At 43.6% G+C, this 12,916-nt stretch overlaps 1 protein-coding gene across 6 annotated transcripts in view; it reads left to right on the forward strand.

The window, feature by feature from the left end:
* The first annotated feature begins 467 nt into the window (after positions 1 to 467).
* KATNA1 (katanin catalytic subunit A1) overlaps positions 468 to 12,916 on the forward strand; it is a 39,463-nt gene continuing 27,014 nt past the window's right edge. For 2 of the 6 annotated variants that reach the window (XR_016234480.1, XM_008249907.5), the window contains exons 1-3: positions 524 to 770; positions 11,512 to 11,572; positions 12,082 to 12,256. Coding sequence is in view for 2 of the 6 variants with exons in the window: in XM_008249907.5 (XP_008248129.1) it covers positions 11,541 to 11,572; positions 12,082 to 12,256 (207 nt within the window). In the remaining 4 variants the exon portion in view is untranslated. Of the gene's footprint in view, positions 771 to 11,511; positions 11,573 to 12,081; positions 12,257 to 12,916 lie in introns of all 6 variants that reach the window. The other 4 variants (XM_002722435.6, XR_016234481.1, XM_017338340.4 and 1 more) reach the window with 4 other exon arrangements.

Here is a 12,916-nt window from a genome sequence, read left to right on the forward strand (position 1 = left end):
CTCGACACTCTGGCACCAGCAGTCGCTCCACGAACACGTGGTGCCTGAATGGATGTATTTCCCACGCACCTGTATCAGTCCTTGGGAAACGACCGGCAAGCTTTCCTGTCAGAAACTGAAGGACAGCGAGTCTGAAACGCCTCCCCCCGGCCACAGGTTCATGCCCTCTCTGTTTTATTCCTGTGGGGCCTATGAGGAATTCTGAGTTCTAACGCTGGGGTTTGTCAAAAACGAATCGCAGGACCCTTGACACTCACGGGTAAAACGGACACTCGGACTTCCTAACCTCCGAGGAAGGTGGCGGAAATCAAATGGGAGGGAAAATGAGTCAGCACTTGAAAAAAATACTGAGGCACACGAGGTACGGTTCATTAGGGTCCCCTACAGCCCCTCCTCTCAGGCTGAAGCGAGCGGCGCGGGACTGCGCAGGCGCGCGCCGGCACGGGCCACACCCCCGTCCAGGGCCCCCGCGCGGTGGCGCGCACGCCGCCAGACGTGCTCGCTCTCGGGGCGTCGCGCGCGTGCGCCCGAGTGGCCCAGCCCCGCTCTGGCACCGGAAGTGGCCCTGGCGGGTTTGCCTTCAAATTCTAGGCGAGCAGAAGCAGCGCTAGGCGGTGGGGGCGGTTGGAGGGTGCAGTGCCGCTTCGGAGAGCAGAGGGCCGGGTGCCGGGTCTGTTCCGGGTCCTCCTAACACCCTGCCCGGATCTCCGCTCGGCCCTTCCGCTCCGTCTGGCTGTGGGCGGCTTCCCGAGGAGCCTGGGCCGCCGCAGGTGAGTGTTGGCCGGAGGGACTCCCGACTGCCCAGGGCCGGGTCGTCGAGGCCTTCGGGGCCACCGCGCACCCCGCCGGGAGCGTGTCTGTGTCTGCGCCGCTGTCTGCGGTCCCTGCCGCTGTGGCTGACACTTGGGGGTCAGGTGACAGTTCCCCCTGCCTGGGGAATCCTGTCTGGGGCTCCTGTCGGACCCTGGGCCAGTGCCGTCGGAGAAGTCACCGGCTGAGAGAACGTGTGTCCGGCCCGCGCCCCCTGAGAAACCCCGCAAGCCTGGACCTTGGGAAGCAGCGTGCTTGCTCCAGCGGGTTGGGTGGGAGTGCTGTCGTGCAGCACGGTGGTCTTTGGTGTTATCCCGAGCCCCGTGTCCTCGGGGAAGGCGTAGCTCCCTTCCTGGCTGAGTGTTGTTCGGCCCCTGTAGAAATCGCATCCCTCGAAACCTTCGTTTCGTGCAGCGCGCCTTACAGTGACAAAGGCAGGCGCGGGTCCTTGAGAGCCTCGGGTGATCGCAAGCCCGTATCTCATCAAAGATGGTTTCCTCTTCACGGCTGTGTGTTGCCGACTCCGGCAGGCCGCTTCTCCTGGAAGCACCAGCTGCCGTCAGACCTGCAGTTGCTGCTGAAATCATTCCTGATGTTGCAGAATGTGCGCGCTCGATCTTTGCTGCGTGGTCACAGTGATAGCCACCTTCGTAGGGGTCAGGAAAGAGTCGTACTAAATGTCTCGGTATACAGCCAGATTCCACCCCACCCCCAGCAGATGTGTTTTGTTTTGTTTTTAAGCCATCAGTTCTTAAGGGAAGAAATAGTAGCAAAATTCTTTGTCTTGTATTCGCAGTAACAATCCGCGTGGGCTGTATCGTGTTTTAAAAATAAGAATGCCCTGCTGATGCATTTTTTTCCACATCCCTAGACTGTGAAAAGCTGTATAAAGCTCATTTGTGGCGCTGGTTGTTCAAGACGCCTTTCTGTTTTGTAGATTATTAGGCATTCTATATAGTCTACAAGCGGTCCTGCGTATTATTTTGAAATGTGTATCACAGTTATGACAAGTATTGAGGGTTAGAGACTCTGTTAGAGTTTACTGTATTAACAACATTGTTAAATTTCTGTTTCTAACAAATGGTTTGGGCTTTTATTTTCTAAGCTACTTGGCTGTCTAAAAAAGATAACATATCAAAACAATGTGGACACTGGTGATAACACACTAAATAGATATTGCATGTGGTGTTGATTGTTAGGGCTTTGAATATGGCTTTTTAGTTATGTTTTAATTGTACTTACTGATTTGTTTTGTTCAGGCAAACTGAACAAAAGTTTAAAACCAGATAGACATTTGGGGGACCTTTTTTCCTGAAATTTCTTTTTGGTTTTTTTTTTTTTTTTTTGTAAAATAATAATAATTTTGTCTTGCCTGACTATTCATGATATGATTGTAAAGGTTAAGAGAAATGTATGCCATGCTGTGATTGGTCATGGGCCGTTCATTTGTTGAACGTATTTATAATTAGCAGTGACTGACTGCAGTTCACATGTGCTTGCTTTCGTGGCCCAGAGATGAATGCTCTGAAAATTGTTTACTAACGTATTGCCACTTGGAAAGCCACACACGATTTGTTCACTGAAATGCTGGGAAGCTGTGTGATCTGTTATTTTTTTGTTTTAGGAGATCAGTTTTGCAGATAAATATTGTTTAAACACCTCCAGACTTCCGACATTGATGCTGATTAATAGTAGTCTATCCTTGTCTCCTCTCACGAAGCAAAGAAACAAATCTATCTAGAATAAAATGGTACCCTGTCCAGTAAACAAAAACGGTTTCAAGGTCTGGTTCTGAATTTATTTTGTCTGTTGTGCATTTACTTGCAATTCAGTGAGTGCTTCTTACCTATTTCCTGAATGAATGACCTGTGTATTTTACAGTAGAAGCTACAATATAGTGGAACCCAGCCTGAGATCTCTTGTTAAATGGGTGAAGTAGTCTTCTTATATGTGGAATAGAGGCACCCATATTTGATGTTTAGGAAGAGAATGGGAATCATGAACGCAAATATTTGCCTGTTCCTGTTTAGTCTCTTTGATGATCACTTCTTTAGAAAAACAGTACTTCAAGTCTCTTTGTGGCCTCACTGTACTGCATCACATCTTAAGTTTGCTAGAAATTTTGCTGAAAAATTCAATTTTTAGTATTTAATTTTAAGAAGATGGCTGTTATTGAATTAAAAGTTCATAGTGCAACTTGATCAGTTTAAGTAAATTAATTTAACCATTAGGTAAATCATAAATACTCAAGTCATGTAAGCAGAAGGGTGGTCCTGTAAGAAAAATGTGTAGGAAAAGCTGGCTATGAGATAGAGCAGGCATGGTCTGTGATTATTTTTTTCTCTAGTATGTGTAACCAAGGGTCTGAATTTGAGACAGTCTCATCTTCGTGAGTGTTCTATTAACCCATTGAGTTCCAGGTTTTCAGTTCTGTGACTATTTCAACAAAATTGATCCTGGTGCTTTAAAGTAGGTTAGAAATCATAATCTAGAGTTTTTATATTCTTTATTACCATTAAGAATGAAAATACAGATTGTCCTATAAGAGGGCACTGGGACAATATGGTATCCTTTACACAAATAAGCTGGCTATAAATAACAAAAAAGTGACTTTCATGACTTGTCCAATTATTTTTGGTGGAAAGAAGCAGATGAAGGGACGGGCTATATTCCATTTTTGACAGTGTGTTGTTGGTTTCACATGACATGACTTACTTTGACATCATCATTGTTCTTACTGTTTGGGGATAATGCAGCCTCTCATATCCAATAGGATATCATCTGGGACAGTGGTAGGTCCGCGAGGGTTACACTTTCTTCCTCCTGATGGTTTTCAGTGCATCATTTCAGATACACTGAGCAGATATATCTCTCTCTCCCTCTCTCTCTCTTTCTCTTTCTCTCTTTTTTTTTTTTAATATTTTTTATTTATCTGAAAGAGTTACACAGAGAGCGAAAAGGAGGCAGAGAGAGAGGTCTTCCATCCGCTGGTTCGCTCCTCAGTTAGCTGCAACAGCCAGAGCTGCACCAATCCGAAGCCAGGAGCAGGAGCTTCTTCCAGGTCTCCCACATGGGTTCAGGGGCCCAAGTACTTGGGCATCTTCCACTCCTTTCCCAGGCCATAGCAGAGAGCTGGATCGGAAGATGAGCAGCTGGGACCCAAACCAGCGCCTATTTGGGATGTCAGCACTGCAGGCGGCAGCTTTACCTGCTATGCCACAGAGCCAGCCCTGCGGATGTCTCTTGAAATCCAGCAATTTTATGAGATCATTCTTGTCTTTGTTTACAAATTTGTGAATAATCCATGCATTTATTATATCAATTATTTGAGTGAACAAAAGCCAGTAACATCTTTTTACTTTTTTTTAAGACCTTTATTAGCAGGTGCTTGGAGTTTGTTGACTTTTTTGAAAAAGTCAAGTTGTAAACTTTTATTACAAATTAAAAATGAGATTCTTAAAAATCTCATCTTGGGCCGGTGCCGCAGCTCACTTGGCTAATCTTCCGCCTGTGGCGCATTCACCCCGGGTTCTAGTCCAAGTCAGGGTGCTAGATTCTGTTCCAGTTACTCCTCTTCCAGTCTAGCTCTCTGCTGTGGCTCGGGAGTGCAGTGGAAGATGGCCCAAGTGCTTGGGCCCTGCACCTGCATAGGAGACCAGGAAGAAGTTCCTGGCTGCGGCCAGTGCAGCCGTAGCGGCCATTTGGCGGGTGAACCAACTGGAAAGGAAGACCTTTCTCTCTGTCTCTCTCTCTGTCTCTTTCTCTCTCTCTCTCTCTCTCTCTCTCACTGTCTAAATCTGCCTGTCAAAAAAAAAAAAAAATCTCATTTTGACCAGATATGAAACAATTTAAAAACCTTTACAGGTGTATTGAGAAAAACCAGGCTATTTTTTAAAGGTTTTATTTATTTGTTTGAAAGGCAGAGTTACACAGAGAGAGAAGGAGAGGCAAAGACAGAGAGAGAGAGGTCTTTGATCTGCTGGTTCTCTCCCCAATTGGCCACAACAGCCGGAGCTGCACTGATTTGAAGCCAGGAGCTTCCTCCGGGTCTTCTCACTGCTTTCCCAGGCCATAGCAGAGGGCTGGATCAGAAATGGAGCAGCTGGGACTTGAACCAGTGCCCTTATGGGATGCCAGCAGTGCAGGCAGCGGCTTTACCTGCTATGCCACAGCTCTGGCTCCAAAACCAGGCTTTTTTAAAAAAAAAAAATGTTTGTCATTACCAAAAAGAGACATAATTTTTTTACTTCTTTAATAGAAGTGGAATATTTGGAAGACAACCAATCGTGTATGTCTGCTCCACCACTGAAATTGTTACCAGTTCACAGTACCTTTGGTTGAGGCATATGGGCTCTACTCTATTTCTTTTTTTCCATAGTTGAACTTTGCCAGATGGTTCCACTGTACTGTAATTCATTCTAGCAATGTTACATTTATTTTCTAACCATGAGAATCTCATTATTTATATTAAGGCTATAATCATACTATTCTCTTGTCAGTTTCATAAAACACTTGTTTAATCTGCTTTCCCTTGTGGCACCTGTAGTATGGAATTGAGTACTTCCAGGTTGTACCAGCAAGTCATAACTAGTGAATAGGTAGTCAAAAAAAAAAAAAAAATAGAATGTTATTGTGGATTCTCTGACACTATAGGGATTTGTAGAACTACCATATTCCCAAGTGCATAGGCCACAGCTTATCAGTACATAACCAGAAGTCGTAACACATTAGAGTTTGTCGGACAGCAAGGTAGTATACTACACAATGCTGAGCAGTTTACATTGTCCCAGGGTCCTCACTACAGGATTGTAGGACAGTTATTTTCAAATACTGATCATTTGAAATGCAGGGAATTCCCAGAAGTAAAATGACAACCTAGGGGCCGGCGCTATGGTGCAGCGGGTTAACACCCTGGCCTAAAGCACCGGCATCCCATATGGATGCTGGTTCGAGACCAAGCTGCTCCACTTCTGATCCAGCTCTCTGCTATGGCCTGGCTATCGCATGGTAGACCAGGAAGAAGCTCCTGGCTCCTGGCTTTGGATTGGCGCAGCTCTGGCTATTGCGGCCATTTGGGGAGTGAACCAGCAGATGGAGGACCTCTCTCTCTCTCTCTGCCTCTCCTCTCTCTGTGTAACTCTGACTTTCAAATAAATAAATAAATCTTAAAAAAAAAAATGACAACCTAATCGTAGAAGATACTTTGATGAAATGCACTTCTTTTCTTCTTCTTCGTCTTCTTTTTTTTAAGATTTGTTTTGTTGCTTGACAGGCAGGGTTAGCAAGAGGGAGAGACTGAGAAAGAGATCATCTATCCTCAGGTTCATTCCCCAAGTGGTCCTGGTGACCTAGGGCTGGGCCAGTACACAGCCAGAATGCCTGGAACTCCATCTAGGTCTCCACGTGGGTGCAGGGGTCCAGGCACTTGGGCCATCTTCCACTGCTTTCTCAGGCACATTAGCAGGGAGCTAGATCAGAAATGGAGCAGAGCCATGACTGTAGCCAGCATGCATATGGGATGCTGATATCACAGGCAACAGCTTAACCCACTGTGCCATCACATAAATGCATTTCTTTATATTACATATCAGTTTGTTCAGTTAAACATTAAGTAAAAGTAACTTTTGCAGTAAAGTTTATGCCATTTTTGGAATGAATTTAAAAATAATTTCAGTTGCTCTAATCACAGATTACTTTTCTCAAAAGAAGAGAATTTTAAAAACACATGATTTCAAATGGTATATTTATTGTTCAATTTTAAGATTTTATGCATGTCCTATGTATAGGTCTGTGGGATATAATGAGTTAATATTGAACTAGTAGGTAATGTTTGTAGTTCATACTTGCTAAAAGTTGGTCTACTAGCTTTTTAAAGATGTATTTTATTTATTTGAAAATCAGAGTGACACAGAGAGGGGGAGAGCAGAGAGAGATCTTCTGTCTGCTGGTTCATTCCCCAAATGGCTACATGGGTGGGGTTGGGCCAGGGCCAGGCTGCATCTAGGAACCTAGAACTCCATCTATGTCTTCCACATGGGTGGCAGGGACCCAAGTACTTGGACTATCTTCTGCTGCCTTCTCAGGCACATTAGCAAGGAGCTGGATCAGAAACAGAGCAACCAGGACTCCAACTAGTGCTCTGATATGGAGTGCCTGGGTTGCAGGCTGAGGCTTAACCTAATGTTCCGCAATACTGTCCCCTATTGGCTTTTTTTTCCCCAATAGAGAAATTCGGAAACAGCCAACCAGGACTCAGACCAGTGCTCTGATATGGGGTGCCTGCGTTGCAGGCTGAGGCTTAATCTGGTGTTCCACAATACTGTCCCCTACCAGCTTTTTTTCCCCAATAGAGAAATTTCTTCAAGTATTTCCAGATATGGTAGTATGGTAGTTTTTGTCCTCCAGTGTAATGTTAGGAATGATAGGATATATTCTTGAAAATTGGAGGATCTCATAAATATGTAGTACGGACATTGATTTGAGAAGAAGGATGTTTTAGGTTTAAAGAGTATTAAAGAAATGAGAAAAACCACTTTTGTCTATCATTTAGTGTACTATGGCTACTTTCATACTGTATTCTTTTAACACCTTGTTTCTTTGATAACGAAGAATGTTTCAGGTCCTTTGTTAATGTAACCTTGGATTGACTTTATGTTTCTGTTTGCTGGAAATGTCAGTCCATTGACTCCTAAGGAGTTTTTTCTGACAAGAAAGGAGCTTAAATACAGAAGGCCTAGAGCGATTTCTACAAGGTAGGGGCCATTGAACCAGGGCCCTGGAAAAAAAACAAGAAGACTGCCTGTATATAAGTAACAACTAATTACAATTTTTGTTAAGTAGGAGAAAGAGAAAAAAGATAGGGATATGGAGGGGGTCCGTTAAGGAAGAGAGGGGAAAGAATGAGACGCTTGATATTGAAGCTCGTCTGGATCAACCCTGTACTTCCAGCAGCTAGCCCCAGTCACACTCTTCTAACACTTGCCCAGACTAAGTGTCACTGTGAGGCGTGGACAGAAGTAGTCACATGGGGATCAAGTGGAAATCCTAGCTTCATAGGGATGAACAGGGATCAAGGAACATAATAGTGCTAGGTCAGGAGCTGGGCAAAAGCAAGAAATCTTGGTAGTTAAGACAGCAGCCTGGCAGTGCTCATTCTTTCAAAGATTTATGGACAAGCATGGTTCTAGCTGCTAAGGATACGTCAGTAAATGACAGAGACACATAGGTCCTGACCATGAAGCTTTTATTTAGATGGAATATTATCAGTGGTCATGAGAGCGTCAAGAGAGTCATCATTTAGGTCATGGGATTTCTCTCCTTCTCTTTTGGACCTCAGATGCCTGGTCTTTGAGTTACTCATAGACTTCTGTTCATAGTTGTACTGCTTCATAATAAATTACTCCATAACTTAGTGTCTTGGACATTTATTACCCCACAGTTTCTTTGGGTCAGGAATCTGGGCACAGGCTGTAATCAGTCATCAGCCAGGGCTGTAGTCACGTCAGGGCTAAAGAAGGATTCACTTCCAAGTTCGTTCACAGGCTGTTGGAAGGATTCAGTTCCTCACTCTTTGTTGGTCTGAAGCTTCCCTCAGTTTTTTGCCACGTGAACCTTTGCGCTCGGCAGCTCGCTACATGTTACCTGCTTTCCCATTGAGTGGGCCAGCAAGAGACAGCAAGTAAGTTGGAAATCACAGTGAGAAACAGCATTCTATTATTTTTGTGTACATGTTAGAAGCCGTCATTCAAGAGAAGGTAGTTACATATGGGCATGGAAACCAAGAAGCAGAGGTCACTGAGAGCTATCTGGGAGGCTCACTGTGACAGTCCATATATATAAAGTTCTTTTGTTGTATTTATATACTTTCTGCAGCAAAAGACTTTATTAATGACTATGGGATGCCTGGTAGGCCAAAACTTGTATATATTTTTAGTTTCTCTGTTACTCTTCATCCAATTTCTATGTTCAGATTTCATCTTATTTTTTTCTCTATGTACTTTTTGGGTTGTTCTTAGTCTTTTTCTTTCTAGCTTCCTAAGAGGATGACTTGCTCAGTTATATTCACTCTTTTATGATGGTGAGTCGTGGTGAGTCTCCACTGAAGTGTTCAGTGACTCCCCAGCATTTTGATATTGTGCTCTCACCCCAGTCCTACCACGTGGGGATCCTTAGCCTGGGAACTGCTCTTTGCTAAGAACAGTGTTTCTTGGTTGTTATCTGTGAGTGGAGTGGCAGCGAGACCACTCTGAAGAGCTACTGGGTTGACCTCGCCCCTCTATCCAGGCAGAGGTTTGGCCCGAGTTGCCCTGCTGTCTGTGTCTGATACTGGGCTAGCACTGCTGATTTTTGGCTCTAAAATGGGAAAGGAATAGGGTGAACAATGATTGGCCAGGGCAAAAAAAGTCAGAAAGGACACAGTTAGAAAACTCTGGCCTGTTTCTCTCTGGGCTGCCAGGTATCCTCCCCACACACTAGCATCCAGCTGCCCCCATCATTTCAGTGGTTTTTCATCAATCTTCCTTAACTGCCTGGGACTCTTCTAGGATTGGTTTTCAGAGAGAGCATTAACAGCTCTCTTGGTTTCTTTTCTTATACGTGAAAATTGAACCTGATACTGAGATGAAAGATGTTGGGTTTAATGATCTTAATACATTATCCTAATACATAGCTTGTGACATGTATTCATCAAGCCTAACGAGGTAAAGAATCCATAGTTATAATTTAGCTGGTTAGAGAAGAAAACTACCTAAGGCTGGCAGAGAGTGGAAACCTGAGGTGGCTGTTGTGATTTTGATGTCCCTGCTTCTCCACTGAGGTGGTGGCGCCATCTCCCACTAATCTGTCTAATAAGGAGTATATGCCTTTTTCTGCTCTGGGAATGCAGTGCTGATTTTTAGCTCCTCACCAGTCAGTGTTTCTTGTCTATTAATTTTGCATCCTATAATCTTCTTAATTCTAGGTTGTAGCTACATGACTACCTTCTCTTGTCTTTTTGGTCCTAACAAATAGTGCATCTGACTGAAATTCCTGTTTGGCCTGTCATCATCATCTTTGCCCTGCCTCCTGGTCAGATATTCTACTTAAACTCAAGAAATATATTTGGCATGCTTTTTTCACAGGAACTCCCTTCTAAGAGTGAAGAGTTTAAATACATAGAATGTAAGAACTGTAGTCTCTCTCAGATTTAGCTCTGTTGCATAACTTGATCTTAACCATGGTGGGGCAGGAGGGAATATCCAAAAACATCATTTTGGAAAAGTTCTGACTAGATAGTTCTGACCAGGTAGAGGGGTCTCCATGGAAGTTATTTCTGTTCATCTGAGACACACCTCTTTGGATATCCTCTTGAGGTACAACAGAAGTCAAAGTCTCATTTACTTCATACTTTTTCCTCTTCTCAGCTTTCTGGTGATCTCTCATGATTAGTTTCCCAGGCTTGAAACTTCACTTTCAATGTCTCCCTACACAGTGAGTTCCTAAATACACAGTAATCTCAACAGTTCTTTCACCATAAGGATTTCAGATTTGCTTCTTTTTATCCCCTTAGCCTCAATCCTAATCAAAATTGTTGCCATCTTTTAAAAGCACTTAGATCTTCCTGAACTTCACTCTACTATTTACAGTTAATACATACTGGCACTCACTGTCAACGTTAACAGAAGTCATATCAGGTGCATCTTTCTGGTGCTGTGTATGCATGTCCATATCCTACTGAGTTCAGCGGTTAGGCTTGGATCTTGTATATGGAAAATAATGGATAGCCTGTATTGAAGAACTACTTGTGGCAAGATTATGGTAGGTACTTTGAATAGTCATTTATTCTTTACAATAAAACTCCTGGAAGTAGTTAAGTAGTTACTATCCTTGTTTTACAGATTTTAAAACTGAAGCATTGGGCTGGTGCTGTGGCGTAGCAGGTTAAAGTCCCATATGGGCACCAGTTCTACTCCCAGCTGTTCCACCCAATCCAGCTCCCTGCTAATGCATCTGGGAAAGCAGTAGAAGGTGGCCCAAGTGCTTGAGTCCCTGCACCCACGTGGGAAATCCAGAAGAAGCTCCTGGCTTTGGCCTGGCCAAGCCCAGTGCTGTTGTAGCCATTTGAGGAGTGAACTAGCAAATGGAAGACTTCTCTCCCTGTCTGTCTCTACCTCTGTAACTCTGTCTCTCAAATAAATGAAATAAATGTTAAAAAAAAAAAAACTGAAGCATAGAAAAAAGTTAGGGAAATTGACTAACTGGAAGAATTATAATTCTTTTTTTAAAAGGTTTATTTTTAATTCATTTTGAAAAGCAGAAAAATTTATTTGAAAAACAGGGAGAGAGAGAGAGAAGGAAACACAGAGCGAGATCTTCTATCCACTGGTTCATTCCCCAACTGGTTTACTCCAGCAACTACTGAAGCTGTGCTATGCCCAAACCAGGAAACTGGAAACAAGAGCTTCTTCCAGGTCTCCCACGTGGGTGCAGGGGCCAAGCACTTGGGCTGGCCATCTGCTGCTTTCCCAGGCACATTACCAGGGAGCTGAATCAGAAGTGGAGTAGCTGGGACTCGAATCCGTTGTAGACAGCAGTTTAATCCACTGTACCACAATGTTGGCCCCAGAATTATAATTCTAACCAAAGTGTTTCTAATTTCAGAACACATGTGTTTTCTTTAATACCTCCAAAGTATGTATCTAACTTTCAACATTCATTCTGCAGATGTTTAATAAGACTGATACATCTTTTAGATGCAAATCCTGCTGTCAAAGAACTTAGTCAAGTAAGTAGAGAGACGTGAACAGATGCCTTGAGAGGAAAGTCCCAGTGACATGCCAGGGGACGTTAGAAGAGGAAGAGTTTATTTTGATCCTCAGAGTTCAGGAGGATGTCCTGGAAGCACTGCTGTCTGGGCTGGGCTTTGACACAGAGGGAAGGTTTGGATGAGGCAACTGAAGTGCTGTTTTGAAGAAGTAGACCAGGAGAAGCACCTGGCTCCTGCCATCGGATCAGCACGGTGTGCTGGCCGCGGCGGCCATTGGAGGGTGAACCAACGGCAAAGGAAGACCTTTCTTTCTGTCTCTCTCACTGTCCACTCTGCCTGTCAAAAAATAAAAAAAAAAAAAAAAAAAAAAGAAGTAGAGATACAGGAATGAGGCGCAGAGATGGGAAGTGAGGTCCGCGTGGACGTGACTTCCCTGACGGAGCCCTGGAAGGCTACTTTGAAAAAACTTTTTGGAACTTATTTTTAAGAGATACACAATATGAAAATGTTTTTTTTTTCTTTTTTAGCTTACAGTTGAGCATGAGTCTTCTCATGATTAGTGAGAATGTAAAGTTGGCTCGTGAATATGCGTTGCTGGGAAACTATGATTCTGCCATGGTCTATTATCAGGGAGTTCTTGACCAGATGAACAAGTATCTATACTCAGTGAAAGATACATACCTTCAGCAGAAATGGCAACAGGTAAGACTCTGGGCTGCTGTACCTTTTAATTGTGTTAACAAGAGAAGATTGAGATCCATTGCCGGTGGAACATGCAATTATACCTTAAGAATGTGATTTGTTACATGGATTTGTATTTAATGTTACTTGAAACTCGGTTAATAAGCACCCACTCTCACTGTCAGCAGATTAAATATATACGTGTGTATATATTTAATGGTTATACATTATAAATGTATTTAATACCACCAAACTGTACACTCAAGAATACACACACACACATATACACACACAATTTAAAAGGCAGAGAGACAGAGTAAATCTGCTGGTTCACTCCCTAGATATCTGTAATAGCCAGGACTGGGCCAGGCTAACTCCAGGAGCCCAGAACTTAATCTGGGTTTCCCACATGGGTGGCAGGAACCCAATTGCTTAAGCTGCTTATTGAACCAAGGTATTGTGATGTGGAATGCAAGTGTTCTAACTACTCCAACTACTTAACTACTAGACTGAACATCTGCCCTTATATGTGGTTTTAAAATTGAGCCATGGGAGCTGGTGTTGTAGCATAATGGTTTAAGCTGCTGCCTGCAGTGCCAGCATGCCATATGGGTGCTGGTTTGTGTCCTGGCTGCTCCACTTCCAATCCAGCTCCCTGCTAATGCACCTGGAAAAACTGAA

This window comes from Oryctolagus cuniculus, chromosome 5, assembly GCF_051225735.1.
Source record: "Oryctolagus cuniculus isolate XC-2025 breed Fujian yellow rabbit chromosome 5, ASM5122573v1, whole genome shotgun sequence".
NCBI lineage: Eukaryota > Metazoa > Chordata > Mammalia > Lagomorpha > Leporidae > Oryctolagus > Oryctolagus cuniculus.